Below are 19,032 nucleotides of genomic sequence, written 5' to 3'. Positions count from 1 at the left end.
ACACTTCAAGAGCTATCAGTACAGATACAGGAAAAAAGAACTTTAAAATCTCAAACATTCTGGTCTTCTGCTCGTTTGGACCACACGCATAACAAATCCTGTAGGGATTCTTGGTTGTATGAAATCAGAAAAGATAACTTTGAACAGCCTCACTCTCATTTCATTTACAGTTAAAATGACTTGAGTCCGCTATCAATTCTTGGATGTCAGGAATTTGATAAAATTTTCATATCGAGTAACTTTATCCTGCTTTCAACAGAACTTTGAACTCACAAGAATTAAAATAAAGGTGACCTGCTGGCAAAACCAATATCTTTGATATGGCATAGAACTCTGTTTAAACCTTTTACTTTAACAGGAAAAGAAGGCCATGTATTAAAAAAAAAACATTCTCGGATGCTTGTGTCACTACAGAATAAAGAGAAAGACAATAGATCATCTTCCAACTCAAGCAGACAGGTCTTAAAAAAGCCACTGCCTGCCAGTTTTATTAACAGCTGACAAGATATTACAGGGCAGTCAGACAATCAATATGACCAGTTCCATTCATGATTGGCTATCAAAAGGGTGCGTTAAGCCCTAGGCATATACACTTGTCCCTGAAACTGTGTCCAGACAAAAGACTTCAGATCAAGGACATTAGTAAAACCTTCAGATACATTGGTTACAAACAAACCCAAAGGCCATTTTATCAGTGCAGATGCAGAGATTGAATGTAACTCAAGCCACTAGATGACTCCATCGTATGGTGTAACTGCAAGATAAACATTTGACTTGTGCCATTTTTGGCCAACTCCTTTCACAAGTCAACTGTGAAACAACAGGAAAGCAATAAGAGGAATTTTGGTACTGCAATCTGAGGACTAGGGAAATAAAAGCTTTCATTTATCAACAAAAGCACAACCTTTCACTCTTTGGTTTCTAGCCACAGAGCAGTACAGTTAAGAACATTAGGACACTTGTTTGGATATGAAAGATGCTGGTATAAAGAGGTTAACTCAAACTCAAAGCAACTGTACAGTGGTAAGGTTTAAGGAAAATAAAGATAAAGCTAACAGGTATATTATTATTTCTGTAATTCCTGTAACAAACCTTAAAGATTTAGAAGAACTTCTAAAATACTAGTTTTTCCTAATTTCGGACAGGTGAAGTTTAATGTTACTTTGCTTCAAGCCTTTGAACTTTCACTGAACAATGATAGGCAAGTCACTTCATTTTACCCACTAAAGGGGAAGGCACAGGTTGGACTAAGGAACTGAATACATTGAAAGACATTGTGAAGACTCTCTCCAAGCTTTAGTCCAGCACCTCGTGCTGGGAGAGCAGAGATTAAAGCAGCAGCATTCTCAGCATGTCTCTCATCCAGACCAGCACAAAGTACTACAGAGCCAAAAGAGAACAAAAATCCCTAGTGTCTCACTCAGCTGCCCAGAATAACAGGTAGACAATCATGTTTGCCAGGAGCAATCTCCTTACAACGGATGTTTGCATTGTTAAGCCACTTGGAAGGGTAAAAATAAAAATGGATTAAAAAATAATCTTAAAAGAAGGGGCACTGGACTGCTATTGTCAGGTACAGAATCCCCAGATGGCCCCAGATGGTACACCTCTCCAGGCTCAGGGTTTCCATTCAATCCTTTTTTCTAAGACTGGAAGTGCACAGGGATCTCATAACGGAAGTCGAAGAGAGTGACGGCCTAATCTGACTCAGTGGGGTATATGAAATTAATGCAATCTCATTTGTACAGTACTGTGATAAACTGTGCACTACTGAGGCAAAACAGTGGCACCCACACCACTAAAGGAAAGCCCATGGACCTTGCGGACAGCAGCTATCTGAAAAGCCAGCCTTTCATGCAGGCAACACAAGGCCGTATCTTCCAGCCTTAGTAAGGCTGCTCTCCGGAAACCGGCCAGGCTTATCTGACTTGCTATTTTAATGAGGACTTGAGGCTACAGGGGTCTTGCAAGCACAGCTCAGATCTCTGGTGAAATCCTTGCCCAGCTCTCCCACACACTTTGGTTCTTCAGCCTAGGATGTTTTAGCAAAAAGTGCTTCATCAAAGTGTCAGTGTTACAGGGAACGCTACAAGATACAGAAAGCCTCTTCGAAGCCATGCTCTGTTCCTATGTCTGTCACTACCCCTCAACAACTAAACAGCAGCAGTCGTCTGGATGGGGTGAAGTGTGGGACTGTTTCCCTGATGCACAAAGAAACCTGAAAAAGTCTTCATTCCCAACTACACGTTAGGCTCATCTTAACTTAAAGACAGCGAAACGTCTTGTATTATACTGACATTGCATGGTACACAAGTCAACTGTGCCCCCTGCTGGCTTATTGCTTTCTTGTCAATGGCTTCCTGCTCCTACCGAAGAGCTCCATCCAGACTGTAAACCGAAAAGAACGACAGTGCCCCCTTATGGGATCATCGGAAAATACATTCTTTAAAACAAAGATTAAAGCAACTCGCTAATTAGGAGGAGCAAAACTGTTTTGATGATGCACCAAACTACATTGTTCGCCACTCGGAATTTTTCCTATCTTGTAAGCATCACACCTTTGCTTGCTCAACCATGTATGGAACCTCAGAGCTCATATTCATCGTGCTTGACGGAGGTCAGAGGGAGAATTTGAATTCTATGTGCGTTTTCATGGTGTTCCATCCGGTCCTCAGTGCTGCCCCGTTCAGCGCGTTGCCCTGCGGGGGCACAAGCGCGGCGAGGACTGCTTCCTTCCTTGGAGGAGTCGGCGGGTGCGCGCGGGCTACTTGTCGCCGTCCCGGTGCGATTTCCGCTTCTCGTGCTGGTGCTTGGTGATGAAGTACTTGAAGAACTCGTAGACGGACCAGCTGATGGCGGTGGAAGGCATCTGGTAGATGACCCGGGCCTGCACCCCCTTGAAGTACGCGGGGATCCCGCCCAGCCTGTAGACCGTCCGGAAGGCGTGGGCCAGGCCCGAGATGTGTCCGCTCACGTTGAGGGAGTGCAGCGCCAGGGACTCCTGCGTGTTCAGGAGCGTCTTGCACACGTCCAATGGGGTGGTGGCGGCCGCCGCCAGAGCCCCCGCAAGCGCCCCCGACACCATGTGGGAGGTGGGGTTGTAACGTCTGTGGGGGTTCAGGGTCTCCTGCAGGTACTCGTAGGCCATGAAGTGCAGGGCCTGGAAGGGGATGTTCATGGTGAGCTGCGTGGTGTAGCTGCGGTAGAACGCTGCCGCACCCTCCTTCTGCCACACTGCTCTCATACAGTCTAAAACGCTGCGGTACGGGGAGTTGTACATCTGCATCCTCTGCTTCACCACTGGGCGTGGGCCACCGGCAGGGGAGGCGGGAGAGGCCGCGGCCGTTCGTTTCCATCGGAGAGGTCCCGGGGGAAGGAGCAGCACATGGAAGGAGGAAGGAAAGGGAATTTAGCACAAGGGCAGGAGTGAAGCATCCTGCTTATGTCAAACAAAACTGATCGCGCAGCGTGTGAAGCATCCGGCCCATGTGGATCATATGACACTTAAACCGCCAAAGCTTCAATGTCCTGGGATTCAATTAACAGCGGTGGTTGCCTGGACTTTACTGGAACTCATCTGACCCAATTAAATTCACACAGGAACAGGCCAATTGAGGAAAGGCCAAGGGTCTGGGCACTCAACACTAGGGGAGCTTCAAAGCTGCTGCACAGGTGTCTTCCCAGCCCTCAGAAGCGAAGCCTTCACACACCTGGGCGCACTGGCCTTGACTTGGCGATGCTACCCTACGCACTCCTGATGACCCCTTCCCAGCTGCCCCTGCTGGGGCACCAGGGGACTACTAATTAAGCCCTCACAGCACCGGGCTGCAATTCGTTATTGTACGGCTAATCCATCACTCATCTTGAGCACAGAAGAGGCAGTGCACCCAGCCACTCTCTCTGGGTACGTTCACACCTGCAGAGGGCCATGGGCTTCCTGAGCTGCCAGCAATCATCAAAGAACTTCCACAACCCCCATGGAGAGGCAGTTCCACATCCCTGCTACTTCACACATCATTAAGAAATGAATTAAAACCAAGAATGAGACCAGTTTTTAGACCATAAAGAATTTAGAAAAAATGCAGTAGATTCCAATGATGTATTTATCATCTTAAGAAAATGTATTAAGCATTAAAATGTTGAGAATTTTGCTAGGCGGACATAAAAGTGAATGTTCATGGATAAGGTGATCTTGCAGCTGTAAAAAGTGATCTTGAAGGAGATAAACTACATCTGAACAAAGACACAGTGAATGCCAAATGTATCGGCGCTCTTCTCAGGAGCTACAACTAACACCCAATGAGCACTATGAATAGAATGTGAACATAATACGTACAGACCTACAATACTGCATTTAACAGGGCACATTTATTTGCTCATATTTGTTTATCCATAAACAGTCCGAGACAATGTCACGACAGGGTAAAAAACATAAGAATATTTTTTATATTTTTATATATAGTTAAGATATTTCACTTGATTAGCATTATCTTTTTATTTAATTAATTACGATATTTACATGTATTACTATAAAGGAATTGAGCAAAACTGCCCCAAACTCTGGTAAAAGAAACTGAACTACAGCAAGATAAAAAACGGAGTATCAGAATTATAAAAGTGTACCTTCAGCTGGGTTCATGGCTGCATCGTGAAGCAATGTGGCGACGCACCCTGCAGCACCTGTAAAACAAACTCTCAGGCGTGAGAACGGCAGGCGAGGCGACAGTGGCGGCAGAACTGGGGGCGAGACGCTCCTTTGGCGGCTCCAGGCAGCCGGAACAATTCACGTTCCACAGGCTGGGAGAGCGGCCAGCTTCGCTTAGGATCGGGAAAGGCTGCCCTGGCCCTCTCCTGCCCTCCCCCGCCCCTGGCGAGACACAGCCGAGTGTGACTCCTGCAGGGGAATCCTGGTCAGCTATTGCACTGCAAGGCCCAACAGCACATTTACCAGTCAAACGAAGCCACCTGAAAGACCCCAGGACAACGCAGCTTGTCTTCCCATGAGGCTACTGGGAATCGGTTACTGAACTAAGATGACAATTTAAATGTTTTTTTTTCTGACAGCAGCTTTATTTCCTTAGAGCCCAATGTTGTCAGGTATCAGAAGCTAAGCACAGCTAGGCCTGGTCAGTGACAGGATGGAAAGCTTCCAGGGAAACCCAGGCTGTTGTACACTACTGGATCAGTAGGTGGCACTCTGTGCTCTGCTCCTACATGTCCAAATTAATGACCCAGGATGGTCATGGAAGGAGGTGCTAAACCAACGTTCTGACTGACCAGTTATTAAAGACACAAAGCTCAATATACTAGTGGTGTTAAGCCTGGTGTGCCTGTTAAGTCTCACTCCAAAAAAGCACATATGGACCTCCCTAAATTTTTCCTTTAAATCAACTGGTAGAGGAATTTTTCCGCTGCTTTCAGTCCTGTGCAGTGGGGTTACTGGTACAAAACAGCTGCTGCCTGTCACCCAAATGGGTGCAGCTATGCTTTAATGGAGGATGAAATTAGTTCTCTCCTGTACGTGAATTTATTTTTGAGATCTAAGTTCTGGAAAAATGCAAGCATATATAAAACGAAAAAGTCAACTCAAGTGAAAAATACACCTCGTAAAAACGACCAAAGTAAATGTCAAATGTCAAAAACAAAAAATAAATTTCTGTGGTCTCAGAGCGCACCAGTGCCCCTGGTGGACAACACAAGAAAGTCCATCCTGTTCCAGGGAGCTGCCGGCAAGCACACTTAATCTAGAAAGCATGCAGGAGCTGACTTACCCAGCCTCCCCGACCTGGAACAAGAGAAGAGAAAAAGAGAAGAAAAGGAATGGACCGTGCAGCTCCAGTGTCGCCATGGTTACAGCACTCAGGAAAGCAAACCTCACGGATCATGACAACCCCATCCCCATGCAAAGACATCCGTCATCGTTGTTCTCCCCCAAGTCACACCGAATCTTTCAACATCCCCCCCTGCCGTTTGCTATGACCCTGCCTTAGTGGAAGTGGAGATTTAATCCAGATTTCCCTAAAAGCATGAACTTGGTGCACTAAAAACTGTTGCACTCTGCTGTGAAGTCTTTCCTCTCAGCTTCAAAGGGTAACAGGAACAGGACAGATTCCTATCTCAACAACCGAGAAACCTTCCACCTCAGCGCGCTTCAACTTACATTACACTCGCACAGTTTTACAGGAGGGCAGATCCGCTGTCTTAAACTCCATAGTGATTGTTATAAAGGTACATTTCTGCTAACTGAAAAGGAAAGTATCCATAAAATGATGTTTTTCTGAATTTACAATAGCCAATCATGCCTGTTGTTGCCACCCGATTTGGGATGGCCTATTTGCTTTGAATGTTTTGGCTACCAGCTGTGAACCCTGCAGCCACACACGGGAGCTTGAGAACGCGCAGTCAAGCTCCTCCGGCCATCCCGTCTTCGTGCGAGTCGCCGTAACGCGGCCCAGGCAGGACAGCCCCGTACAGGAGGGGCATCCCTCCTTGAATCCACAGGGGCTGCAGTGTCGCCAAGAGAGCCCTGGCAGCTGTCCCCACCCCACCCTCAGCGGTGACACTGTCGGCAGGCTCCAGCATTCCTGGGCTGTAACCTGTGATCTCTGAGTTCCATCTACACTTCCAGACGCCCCACGTTTAAATACTGGAAACCCCAGCTGTCCCACGTAGTTTTCCTTCAAGGTCTCTGCTGAACCAACACTTTTCTATCGCTCTGCTATGCACAGTCTGCGTAGAGCCTTCGCAGTTGGCTTTTTACTGGCCACTTACTGTAGATACTTTTCACCTCGACCTCTTGAGCTTTTAACACTCACACTGCTGTGTCTAACTCAATGCATCACTGCTGTAAGGATAAGAAAGGGAATAATAGGGATTCTGATATGTTTTTTAAACCTCTATTTAATATTACATAAATATAATAAATAGTATATTTATAGTATATAATGCAAAATATTAAATACACCTAAAAGTGCACCTGAGAACGCATAAAAAGCAGAGAATTCTTTATTGAATGAATGCTCTCTCGCTACTGTACACACGGTAGAACCTAATTGTAAGATTTAGAATTCTAACGTTCTGTTCAGAAAAGGTTTTAAGGGAAACTTATTCAGACCTGGATTCAGATGTATAAATATTTGTAAAAGAAGTAGGTGATATGGGTGAACTCTTTGAAATCAATACTGCACACTGAACTGGATAAATAATTAACTGTAATTCAATAGCGTGGTGCAATGCCTAGGCATAAGGGACACAGGCCCATAGAAGAGTCTAGTTCACAGACAAACACTGGTAGAACAACCTGCTGAGTTTAAAAAAATCATTTTTAAGCAGTTTATGAAGTTTGTTTTGAATACCTACTACAGGTTAAAAAAAACTAAGATGAACTACTTAAAAAAACTGGCATGTTCATGCTCTTAAAGTAAACGTAGTTCTCAGGGTACTAAAAGTCCTTGAATAACCTCTTATTTAACAGTGTTTTCATACTATTTTTCTCTGAGTAGCATTCGCATTTTAAGGAGACAAACGCAAGCTATCTAAAAAGTGATTTATAAAAAGCACCAAGTTCGATTCAGATGGCGCGCCATCAACAGAATGGCAGCTGTGACTGGGAAACAGCTAGAGCTGGCTAGACAAGCTTTCTAGGTGTGGTGTCAGATAATTACAATTAATGGAAGGAAATACCTTGTAACATTCAGAAAGACACTCTGTTCCATCAGGTACCCTCAGGAAATAAGATTCCATGGTGTGACTAAGAATCACATTTGCAAACACTGATGTTCACCTAAACAGCAGACATTTTTTTCCAGAAATTAAACCCAGCCCTACGTTTTAAGTCACCTCCAACATACAGACGTATTTAGAAACAATGTATACAAGATACTGTAACACCAGCTATAAAAGGTTAAGGTTTCAAATAACTCAGTAGGATGAATGTAAGAGCTCAGCTCTGCTTGACCTTCAAAAAGGCAGAAACGGTGCTCAATCAACTTAGAAGTGAACCTGTAAATAACTGATTTTACTAGGTGCAATTAAGTATTACTGTTGCAAAATAAGTTCAAAGGGACATTACATTTTAAAATTTTTAAACACTTCTCATTCAAGATCTACAGCACATTAAAATATCACTCATTTTAAAATTTTGAAATATGAAGCATTCTCACAATGATGGGACTAGAATATTAGGAGATTCATTAAGGCATCGTGTTTCTTATCACCCGTAGTGCTGTAATATGGGCCAGAATAATTCTGAGGGCTCTTATTCGGCGTATTGTAGCTGGATTTTATTTGAATCCCTGACCGTGGTCCCTAATTGAAGCTACATCCCTATAAGAATGTGCCAACTCGGACGCACCCTGATGCCTGCATTTCCCTGCCGTGAGCATGTTAGCGTGTGCCTGCATGTGAGGGGTCTGTTTTTCAGGACTGGGAGAGGAAGGACTGTGGTACCGTTCGCCAAATGGCTGTTAGCCCCTGGCTGGATGACATCGCTCAGTGTCTTTTTTAGCTTCTCGTAACAGGCGAAGTAGAGGGCGTGGGCGGGGCCGGCCCCCGTGGCCGTGATGTTTAACCCTCGCATCGGCCGCCAGATCCCTTCCGTCCTCACTATCCGCCACAGGGCGTCCATCACGTTGCGGTAGCGCGCCGCCGGCTCGGGCTGCAGGCTCTGCATCCGCGTCTGTGGGAAGAGAGGGGTCGCCGGGTTACTGGGGATCGCGAGACACGGGGCCAGCAGGCTCCACATCCACACCGAGCGGGCGGCCATCTGCAACAGCAAGGCGCCGTCTTTCCCAGGCTGAGAAAACCCTGGAAATCACACCTGGGTCGTGCTGGAAAGGCCATCACAGGTCTAGGCGGTTTCAGGTAGACTTACACGGTTGCTTCTTGCATTGCAATTTCACCGGTGAGGCCCCCCTTGAGCACTTTGACAAGGATCCCTTCGACAGGTTCATCACTCGCTCATGTGAATAAACATTACCGCTTTATTAACAACCAGCTTAACGAAAGCAGAGCTTCGTTTGCATGAAACAGGAGGCCTGGTGGCATTTAAACATCAGAGAACACTCCTGTGCAGAACAGTTTCGGGCAAGAGCATTGTTCTTTTTGTTAAGCAAATGGTGTATAATTATCTGACCAACCCGTTTATAGTTCAGTTATTTAAAGCATTCCTGTTTTGCTAAGCCTCACAGTATAAAACTTACTTCTCTTCAAATTTTAGGGGTGCCAGAAAACTAAATTAGTAAACATTTTCATCAAGACTTTTTAAAGCTTATCAAACATGAATGTTTACTTGTCCTAACTGTTAAAACAAATTACCACTAACATTTAGGCAATTATAAAGAAACATCAAATATAAATTGCTATTAAAAAGAGCTGGTAATTTAACACTGCCTGCTCTGCTGTAGGAGAACATTCCGTATGGTGATTTCAGATTAAAATTGTTATTACCGTCGAGAATCTGTTGCACTCTGGACCTGCAAATTCACCTTATAAGCTCCAGACCTTTTTAGAAATCAATCAAAGGATCCCTTAAAAAGAACCACACCAAAAAACCCCTGGGAAATGAAAAGGTCTAACAGCACCGCAATGCCACAGTGCAGACTTGCAGGAGTTAATCTGAGGGTCCTTTTTAAAGACAAACGGAATTTGATGATAATTTACCCAATGAAGTATTAACCTTTGTTCAAATGGATACTTACCAAAAGGGTTTCTGGTTGAAAAAAATAAAATCAAGACCTTATCATTTAATTTTTCATTCACCTAGCAACCTGTACAGGTCAGCACCCCCTCAGGCTTAGAGATAAATTCAACGTGTTGAACGGAGGAGGTAAATGCTGCCTAGCTGACACGGCTGCCTCCTCAGCAGCCACAGATGGGGGGGTATGTGGCTCGTAGAGAGCTTCAATTCGGCTCTCTCCCGCGAGAAAATGCCGTGTCTGAGCTGGGGCTCAAGCCCGCAGCTGTGGCGGACATTAATGAACACCAGCATTGTCTGAGCAGCACTCCTCGCTGCCGGAGACAGCTGACTCCAGCTCCTGGACCCCGGCCCGCCTCCCGCGCGCTGGACTGGCACAACAAAACCAGTGCCCCAATGGGAACCTGCTCCGACGCTCGCAAAACACCCTCGCAAGGATGCCCCTCAGGTCCGCCCGCGGTGCCACTTCACACTCGGGGCGAAGTTCAAAACCCCTTCGAAAAGTGGTGTTGCTTGGGGGTGGAGGGGCACTCTTAGTGGACAGGTGGCATAATAATGTTTCAACGAAAAACGAAACTTTCGGGAAGAACCTGCCAAAATGTATGTTTTAGTCATCAGCCCATGAACCACCGCCCCCATCCTGTTAACAAAAATGTGGATACCGTCTCCACAAATAAGAGTAAAACGAAGACTTCCACAGAGACGTCAGCCGGCTTGAATAACAGTGGACTGAATGTGCTCTGCTAGCCCGTTAAAAAACCATAGATTTCAGCAGCTCTGTAACATTCCCCATGAGCATTCTGCTTACACAGTATCTAGGAACAAACCACGGACAGAACAAAACATCTGAAAAGCGGCACAGTGATAAAATATACAGAAGCTACTAACTTGAAAGATCTCAATGAACAGAATGAACCCAAACATACCAAGTAGCGAGTCCTTTGGTGTGCAGCTTCTATTTTAAGCAAAACTGGAGGGTTTATCTGGCAGTCTGATCACACTGTTTAGCCCAGGAGTTTCACCTCCAGTCCACAGGGGGTCAAAATTCAGCAGGTTTTCTTCACCTCCTCAGCCCACTGCTTCCCAACCCTCGCTCTGGGTTTTGCTCCAGCTTCATTCTTATCCACAGGCTAATTCACTTTTCTCTCTGGGGCTTATTTGTAAATCGGCTTCCAGTTATTAAAAACGGTCAAATGGGATGTGTGATTGGTATAAGGATCTGCGCTTGTGACTGGAAGGTTGCCGGTTCAAATCCCGCAGCTGGCAGAGGAATCTTACTCCGTTGGGCCCCTGAGCAAGGCCCTTAACCCTAACTGCTCCAGGGGCACCGTACAATGGCAGACCCTGCGCTCTGACCCCAACCTTCTCTCCCTGTCTGTGTGTCTGTGTCTCCATGGAGAAAAGCTGGGGTATGGGAAAAGACGAATTCCTAATGCAAGAAATTGTATAGGGCTAATAAAGAAACACTATTATTATTATTATTTCTGAGTCTCAGGACTGTACTTATTCAGGTGTGCTGTCTGAAATGGAAAACCCACTCATCATGGGAGTGTCTGACACAGTGTCAGTCCCACCAGTGTCCGTTCTTCATCAATTCATCATTAAGTAAGAACTGTTTAGTCAGAAATAACAGCAACCACGCTGAGGTGGAAAGTTCTGTGCTCACTTGTAAACATTAGCCCTGTAGGGTATTTTTTGACACTCAGAACTGACTGAAGAAACAGGTTAAATAAAAGTCTAAACCAGCAGGAAGGTCAATTAACTCATAATAAAATAATAATAATTGCTTACACTTGTATAGCACTATTCTGGACACTTATTAGTGGGCAGGAGAAGAGAGTGATTTAGCCAATTCAGAGATGGGGTTTATTAGGGGGCCATGATTGGTCAGGACCTCAGTTTTACGTCTCACATGAAGGACAGCACTTTTTTATATTCTAGCGTCCCCATCACTATACTGGGGCATTAGGACCCACACAGGCCATGGGGTGAGCGCCCCCTACTGGCCCCACTAACACCTCTTCCAGCAGCAACCTTAGCTTTCCAAGGAGGTCTCTCATCCAGGTACTGACCAGGCTCACACCTGCTTAGCTTCCGTGAGTTGCCAGTTGTGAGTTGCAGGGTGATATAGCTGCTGGCTATTCTATAAGAACTGAAGATCTAGACATCAGTTAGAACAAAAACCAGCAGACACAGTGTACCTCCAGGACCAGGGCTGGGAACCAATGTCTTAAGCAATAAAGAGCTGCTCACCTGCGGTAAGCATTAGAATGACCCACTTAACGTTAACTGCACTAGATCTCCAGTCCTGAGCTGCTGACAATTTAAAGAGACACAGATATCCAGCAAGATTCCAGACTGCCTGGTTTAGAGTTAGCCTATCGAAGCCTGATGTTGCATATTTCTGTGAAGCGTTTCATTTGTACTTGTTTATTTCCTGAATTCAAAAGCCAAGAACACCTGCTAATATCATATAACTCATGTCTAGCAAGACAAACATTCTTAACAGTATTTGAACTGTTTTGTCCAAATGTTTTTAATTTCCTTTACATTAAAAATTGATTGTTCCCTATATTTGGGGTATAATAATAAGGCCTAATCAAATGGTTCATTTTAACCTCCACTTGCCAGTGCATTACATAAGAGCTCAGCGTCAATCTTTCCTTCTGCCAAATAGCAGGAACCTGCTAGAATAGGTTTATGATTCCACACTTCCTGTACAGCAAATCACAGAGCATTCTGATGCTAATCCACCTCAACTTCCCTTTTCATATTTACTGTAAACATGGTGTACCTCTGTTTGCATAATCCTGGTTAATTTGTTTTACATTGTAAGTGCAAATTAAGCTGCATTTTCCCACAGCGGTAATTTAGATGAATCCTTCTTCAACTAGCTCAATTATCTGTAAAGCCCTGCATAGCAGGCAGTCCAAAAGAACAAGTTTCAAACTAACACTGAAGGTAGATATGATTTGTTGTTAATATTTTCATACTCAGATTAATTTTCCACAGTACATGGCTGTAAATATGGGATTTATTACACCTGTTCCACAGAACAAAGTTATAGAATATATGCTTAACAATTCACAGAAGACTGCATTTCTGCTAAATAAAAGTAATGTCTAGAAAATGTCTATATGCAATTTTTTTAGCCAGTTCATAGTTCCTGTATTCTGAGTCTTCACTACACAGTTTGTGTTTGCAGTGGCGCCTAATAAGTATTCCGTGACAGCTGCTGTCTCACGCAGACTTTTCAGGAAAGTATCTGGCATGTATGAGGGGCAAATAACTTAAGAGGAGTATTATGTTTTCTTACTACGCGATCTAACTCCACAAAATGACCCAAAAGGTGTTTTCGCATTGTTAACCAGAGTGGATAAGATTAATTACACTGCTCACGTTATTAGCCCAATGCATTTTGTTATTTTATTTTTTTTTTAAATCAGCTGTCTTTCTTTCTGACCGATATCCCAATTCATGTACTCGGTAAACCACTACAAAGTCATGAGCATTCCTTAAAACATTTGGGATGTCACTTCACCACAAACACCAAACAAACCTTTGTCGTCAGAGAAAACAGATTCTAAAGAGAACCAGCCTGTTCTGTGTGAAGTGTGGTTTTGAGAATGAAAACGAACTCGATAGTCAAGTAACCTTGTAAAACCCAATTTGGCAGATTCCGAAAAAAAACTGAAAAGTGTTCCATACATTGTGAGCGTTACACGGGACGGTAACCTTTAAAGACATAACTGTGAGCTAATGTTTTGGGGGGAAGGGGGGTCGAGCAGACTACTACTACGTACCCAGAGGAGCGCGTCCAGGAAACTATTACATTCACGTCACACGGCTTCCCCGGACGCTACCAAAAACCCACACGTGTAGGTCAGTCTCTTCTTTCAGGACACTCGCATGTCAATTTCGTAACAATCAGGTGCACAGACCCCTAAGAATAAAAATAAATGCCCCCCTTCTCCCTCGAAGTCCACATCCAGGTCTGGAGTGGAAAAAAGGTGCCACTTCAGAGCTCGCAGGGCTGGGGGTAGGAGGCAACTCGAGCGCAGGCTCAAGGTCCCATGCTAGGCCCAGCGAGCAACGGGATTATGCAACCTGACTTTGCTGCATTTTCAGGATTAACAGCGCATAAACCTCCCACATGTCAGACGAACTGTTTGACTGTTTTCGGTAAGTATGATGACGAATATCAAAAGGATGTCAAAAACTACATGCTTCTTTTTTTACGTCAGACTTCCCATTCACTCTCACTTCAGAGGTCCTGACGGCTGTCGCTGAATTGAGAAAGCTCCCGGTGGGGTTACAACATGCGTTCCCGCAATCGCGGCGTTTCCAAAACCTTTCACTGCAATACAGTCGCATACAGCGAGTTAATATTCAACGACTAACAGTAATCATTTATCGACATCCACGTACCGAACAGCACAACTACAATCACCTATTATCAACAGGTGGGAGGATAGTATGTTGGGTCAGTAATAATTTACTCCATTCGAGCAAATACTAAAATCGTTATCACCCTGATTACAACATATCTCAGTACAAAATGTAGGGCTGAAATATCTTAAATACTTCCTACCGAGTTCCTGCCCGTAAAGCTTGCTTTCAGTTTTTATTTCCCCTTCAAAGAACTCAAAAAGTAGTAAATTGATTTTGGTGTTCTTGAAACACATCTATGAAACTCACCACTGTTCAGCAAGACACAGACCTTGCATGAATATCCAGGCTACTATATACTGCAGTTTGCAATGCAGTGACAGCAATCTGAACAATTTATAGCGAACACGCTGTACAGCTGTAACTCTGCGAACACTGACAACGTTGTCAACAGTTTCTTTTCGATTTTCCTCTTTTCTGGACGCCAGTGTGGCTTTGCGACACTACACCGGGATAAAGAGAGCCTTTCCATCTTAACGATGGCATAAAAGTTGGTTCGTTTACCTTGACGCAATCGATGGGATACATCAAGCAGTGTTCCATGATGCCGGCTACGGCCCCAGCCAACATGTGGGTACTGGTGGAGGCACCCTGCGGCAGACCCTCATACTCCGGCTCGGGGATCCCTGCGGCCTCCGGAGGGGCCTTCAGTTGCGCAGCCTGGAGTTCAAGCTCGCCTGCTCCGATGCGCGGCGACAGGCTCCCCACAATCCCTTCGGAGACGTCCCACAGCCTGCCGCCCAGCCACCGTATCTCGGCGCCGGCTGAAGCGCCCGCTACGGCGCCTTCCCCGCCAGGAGTGTCGGCTGACATCCGCCGTCCCCTCACAAACCCATCCGCTTCCATAAAGAACAGGATGAAAAGTCTTTAATGTTGAGTCCTGTTTTTTGAAGAGTCCGTATTTTGAGTAATATTTTACGGTTTCATTCCCCGGCCCATATATTTGCAGTACAAACACCCCCAGCCTCCCGCCTCCTGCAGCTCCCGGGGAGGCGAGATCTGCAAGCCTTTGGGCAAGCAGGCCGCAGCCGATGGGGGACCGCCCACAAGAGCCCTACTCCCTTTCCGACTGGCTCAGGAGGCAGTGACCGATAGGCCGCAGGCTGTGAGTCCCCCAACTGATTTGCTTAAGAGTCTGCCGCTCAAACACAAACTGCAACCGGTTATTGGCCCCTTTAACCTCCGTGTATTGCCAAATAAAACAGTAATACAGGGCTGTAGGAAAAAAAAAAACGGGGATAAAAGAGAGACGGGGAAGCTTTTTTCATGAAGTCTATTGGTTGAAATAAACGTCAATTCTCAAAGGCAGAAGCCGGCTCATTTAATATTTCTTTGAAAATGAGAGACGAAGAAAACAAAAATGACAGGAGTGACCTGTGAAATGGGTTGGGGAAAATTTAAATACAGACCAGTCATTGGTGGGACGGAAGGTTTTGTAACAATTTAGGGGTGAAGGCGAGCCTCTCACGTGCCTCTGAAGGTGCACTTTGGCAGCGCCGGTGTGGTTGTTCCAGTTTCTGTTTCCAAGGGCGAAAGGGAAGGTCGTGAAGAGCAGTGTGAGGCGCCCAAGACCTTGCAGTGACTAAGCCTGAGGTCGCCTTAGTGCGGACGGATCTCTGCTTCCTTCATCATTGGAAATAACCCAGATTCTGGATTTAGAAAGTGGATAATACCTTTTATCAGGTTCTGAAAATATTATCACAAGATATCCAATGAAGAAAATTTGTTTTTTTATAATATTTGTTAATTAAAAAATGACAAAATATTACAATTCAAAGCGGGAAAAAAAGAGCAACAGAGTGCCAGTTTAGCTCTACTGCCTCGTAGCTTTTTGATCCTGGGTTCAGAATTCTGGGCTGCTGCACTTTCTGTTGGAGTTTGTATATTCTCCCGAACTTTGCCTGGGTTATTTCCCTAGGTGTTTTGGTTTCCTCCAGCTATCCACAGACATCCTGAATGAAGTCATTGGAGTTGGTAACCCAGTCCTGTGTGTGTGTACTGAAAAGGGCCAGCCCCCTGTCCAGAGAGTGCCCTGCCTTGCGCCCCAAGTCTGCCAGGTTGGGCTCGGTCTGGCCCTGACCCACAGGATGAAGCAGCAGCACAAATTGGCTGGAAACATAAAAGAATGGAAAAATACTCCCAAAGAATCAATTGTTCGATACAAATATTTTAGAAATAACTGTTCACAGGCTTTTTGATCTTAACAGTGTAATTTTAATATGCAAATTTAAGGAAATACTCAATTGAAATGTAAGATGGAATGAGGTATCTTACAGGAAGCCAGATTCAATTAAGGATGAGTGCAATGCCCATTGCAGAATATAGAGCATGCCAAAGTTTCACATATGGGAAGCAGAGACCTTTTCCCTCTGTGGGTCCACTTACCATCATCCCCTGTTCATTGCTACATCTCTCCTTACTGTAATACTGGCATACCATCAAACACATAACACAAGCAGAAGTTATATTTTTAAGGAATTGAAAATAAAGACACCAAGTTTCAGTGACAGGTTACTGTGTTCCCCTTTCCTGTAGCAGAAGATCAGTTTATTTTATTCAGAGGTACCCAGCTATAGTGACATCAGTATTTAGGGTTTTGTAATCAAAGGTCAGTTTGAATACAAGAACTGTACATTCACTTCAAGCTCGGCATATGAAAGTTATAGCTATTAACCAGAGTAAAACTCCCTGAGTCCTATTTCTCAGTGGGCTAAATTTGTGAAATGCTAATCATCAAATTCAGTTTCTATAGCTTTCTATAGCAAGTTATTTTCAATACAACAATAAGCACCCATATGCTTTTACTGCTTTTTTAATTTACAGCTTGTGACATATGAAGAAAATGAAGTAGTGTAGTAGCTAATTACATAGCCAGTTTTACCACAGATTTAACTATTTGACCTTGTACTCTCTTTAATGGTCTGGGACAAAAAACAATTAAGAAGTTCACTTTGAAAGTAAATAATATGTCACATCTGTTCCACAAAAACAAATGCTTATACCTTTTCAGACTCATATCTGTTTCTGTTCCATCCTGATATCTCATACCCACCATTCCAAACACTGAACCAGTACATATATGTATGTTACTGGCATAGGTTTTTAAATCTATTTCCACAAGTGAGCCTGTTTTCATATGGGCTACAGTCACAAATATACTTGAATTTGTATGTATTGCAATTAGAACTACACTCTACAAAGGATAAAAAAACGTTCACTGAAAAAAACAGAAGCATTACACTTAATTTTGGTTGAAAGTGAAGAGAAGCTGATGGTTACTGATGAAACTGGTCAGTGTGGCTAGCTGATAACTATAATGACAGAAAGAGATTTTACTGTTGTGCACAGACTCTGGACAGGAATAGTCAGAATTCCAATGCCTTATGAAGTGGTTCTAGAGGAAGAATCCTGATCTATCTGAACTGTGAAATACAGTATGAGATTCTTCCTTTGGAGTGAAGGCATCTAAGAACAGAGAAGAAATTACATGCTAAAATAACACTGACTTATTTAGTAGGTTACCCTCGGGGCCTTAGAAAATATACAGTAACAATTCGATGACTTTGTTTCTCTCAGCACGCAAGTCCTGGCAGCTAATTGAGCTGTTACTTGAAAATAATTTAAGGTAAGCTGGCATCTTCAGGAGCCTTTGATCTTACAGATGTGTTGATGTGTACAGGATCTGTGGAAAACTGGATTTGACATAACATTGTTGAAGAAAATGCAGAAATGTAGGGATGTAATTAAGTAATTTCTATCATAAAGTCAGCTGTGTTCTTCAAAAGTATAAACAACTATTTAAAACCTTTCATTAATGTTATGTAATGGGGATATTTTAAGATTCTTAGACAATAGAAATGTGCCCCTAAAAAGCTGTGGTTTTCTAAAGATGATAATTTAAAGATTAAAGCTTGGTTGTTTACTAAAACGTTATTCTGGCAGGGACTGACTCTGCTAGCTCTGAGATGAAGAAATGTCAACGTTTATCTGGACTGAAATCAGATGTCTTTAATGACCTTGAGCCATAAGTCCTGCAGTGTACTAAAAGGTTTCCCCCAATTGCCTGTAATATTTTATATGTTTTATAAAACTTTTAAAAGATACTATTATATTAAAGACTGAAAACAATTTAACAATTAACTTACTTTCACACCTGGAGAAGGCTCCACAGCTGAAACATGTCTCTTTTCTTTTCCTTTCAGCATGGAATAAACCTTTACCTGTTCCTTCGCATCATTATCATCCATCATCCTCCTCTGCCTCCCTTCCTCCAGAACTTGAGACATGTGAGAAATCCTTCTTCTGATCGGTTTTGGAGATCAGATTCTGGCTAGATAATCTAGACACTTTTGTAAGGACGCATGCAAGTTTATTTTTTAGGTTGATTTTCTATACTGTAGTTCAGAATCCTCAGCTGAAATTTCTTTCTCCTGTGTTGGTCATGCATAAAACAGGGAAATTGGTTCCCATTCATTTGACATTAGTTTGTAAAATCACAGGAAGGGAGATGTGGGCCTGGATAATATCAATTTTTATAAAGATTCAGCATTTTCTGTCTTTGGCTTGTTCAAGGGGTTTCTCCAGTAGTAGCACTCTGGAGCACACCATTGTACATGTATCAGGTTTATTCCATGCTGAAAAGAGAAGAAAGAAAACACAACGTTTCGGCTGTGGAGCCTTCTTCGGGTGACACCTTTTACTAAGGTGTAAACCTATTACTTGTTCCTTTGCAGCCTACACTTGCTGACACAGCTACCCACCTGAACTATTGTAGATGTATATTATTATTGTATATTTGTATTCTTGTTAATCTATCACCAGAGCTGTCACGGAATAAAAAGAAAACAAATGTGTATAATATGTGGTTGTTTCCCGCCTGTCATTTTATA

The 19,032-nt window shown here is 43.8% G+C and overlaps 1 protein-coding gene and 1 long non-coding RNA gene across 2 annotated transcripts; one reads left to right on the top strand and one right to left on the bottom strand.

Annotated features, from left to right (window-relative positions):
• Positions 1 to 435: 435 nt before the first annotated feature.
• On the bottom strand, positions 436 to 15,215 carry slc25a28 (solute carrier family 25 member 28). The gene is made up of 4 exons (XM_006630432.3): positions 14,648 to 15,215; positions 8,449 to 8,677; positions 4,624 to 4,680; positions 436 to 3,300 (listed from the first exon to the last, which is right to left on the bottom strand). The coding sequence occupies exons 1-4, from the start codon at positions 14,987 to 14,989 to the stop codon at positions 2,765 to 2,767; spliced, it is 1,164 nt and encodes a 387-aa protein (XP_006630495.1). The 5' UTR covers positions 14,990 to 15,215; the 3' UTR covers positions 436 to 2,764.
• LOC138238413 (uncharacterized) lies at positions 13,538 to 19,003 on the top strand. The gene is made up of 2 exons (XR_011189436.1): positions 13,538 to 13,876; positions 18,346 to 19,003. It is a non-coding gene; the product is annotated as an uncharacterized lncRNA (long non-coding RNA).
• The last annotated feature ends 29 nt before the right edge of the window (positions 19,004 to 19,032 follow it).

This window comes from Lepisosteus oculatus, chromosome 4 (genome assembly GCF_040954835.1).
Source record: "Lepisosteus oculatus isolate fLepOcu1 chromosome 4, fLepOcu1.hap2, whole genome shotgun sequence".
NCBI lineage: Eukaryota > Metazoa > Chordata > Actinopteri > Semionotiformes > Lepisosteidae > Lepisosteus > Lepisosteus oculatus.
Note: the sequence above shows the minus strand (reverse complement) of the source record. Positions and strands in the feature narration are given on the sequence as shown.